Below are 218 nucleotides of genomic sequence, written 5' to 3' on the forward strand. Positions count from 1 at the left end.
GCCTCTTGCCCCCTCCCCAAGGCCAGCCTCACCGGCTCCCAAGCGGAGAGCGAGGAGCTCTACACCTACAAGACCCCCAACAACGCCCTGTGCAAGGAGTTTGGGGAGCTCTCCACAGACTCCTACGACATCCCTGCCACCCCTCTCTCCATCTACCAGATCCCCAGGACTTTTACGCTGGACAAGAACCACAATGCCCTGGCTGTGGCCGCCGGCGA

At 62.4% G+C, this 218-nt stretch overlaps 1 protein-coding gene across 1 annotated transcript in view; it reads left to right on the forward strand.

Moving 5' to 3' along the window:
* LOC103768119 (GRB2-associated-binding protein 2-like) overlaps positions 1-210 on the forward strand; it is a gene marked incomplete at its 3' end in the record, with an annotated part of 27,622 nt that extends 27,412 nt beyond the window's left edge. Inside the window, exon 4 of the mRNA XM_008935252.1 lies at positions 22-210. Within this exon, the coding sequence (XP_008933500.1) occupies positions 22-210 (189 nt within the window). The remainder of the gene's footprint in view (positions 1-21) is intronic.
* Between the last annotated feature and the right edge of the window lie 8 nt (positions 211-218).

Source organism: Merops nubicus, unplaced genomic scaffold (assembly GCF_000691845.1).
Source record: "Merops nubicus isolate BGI_N331 unplaced genomic scaffold, ASM69184v1 scaffold2612, whole genome shotgun sequence".
NCBI classification, from domain to species: domain Eukaryota; kingdom Metazoa; phylum Chordata; class Aves; order Coraciiformes; family Meropidae; genus Merops; species Merops nubicus.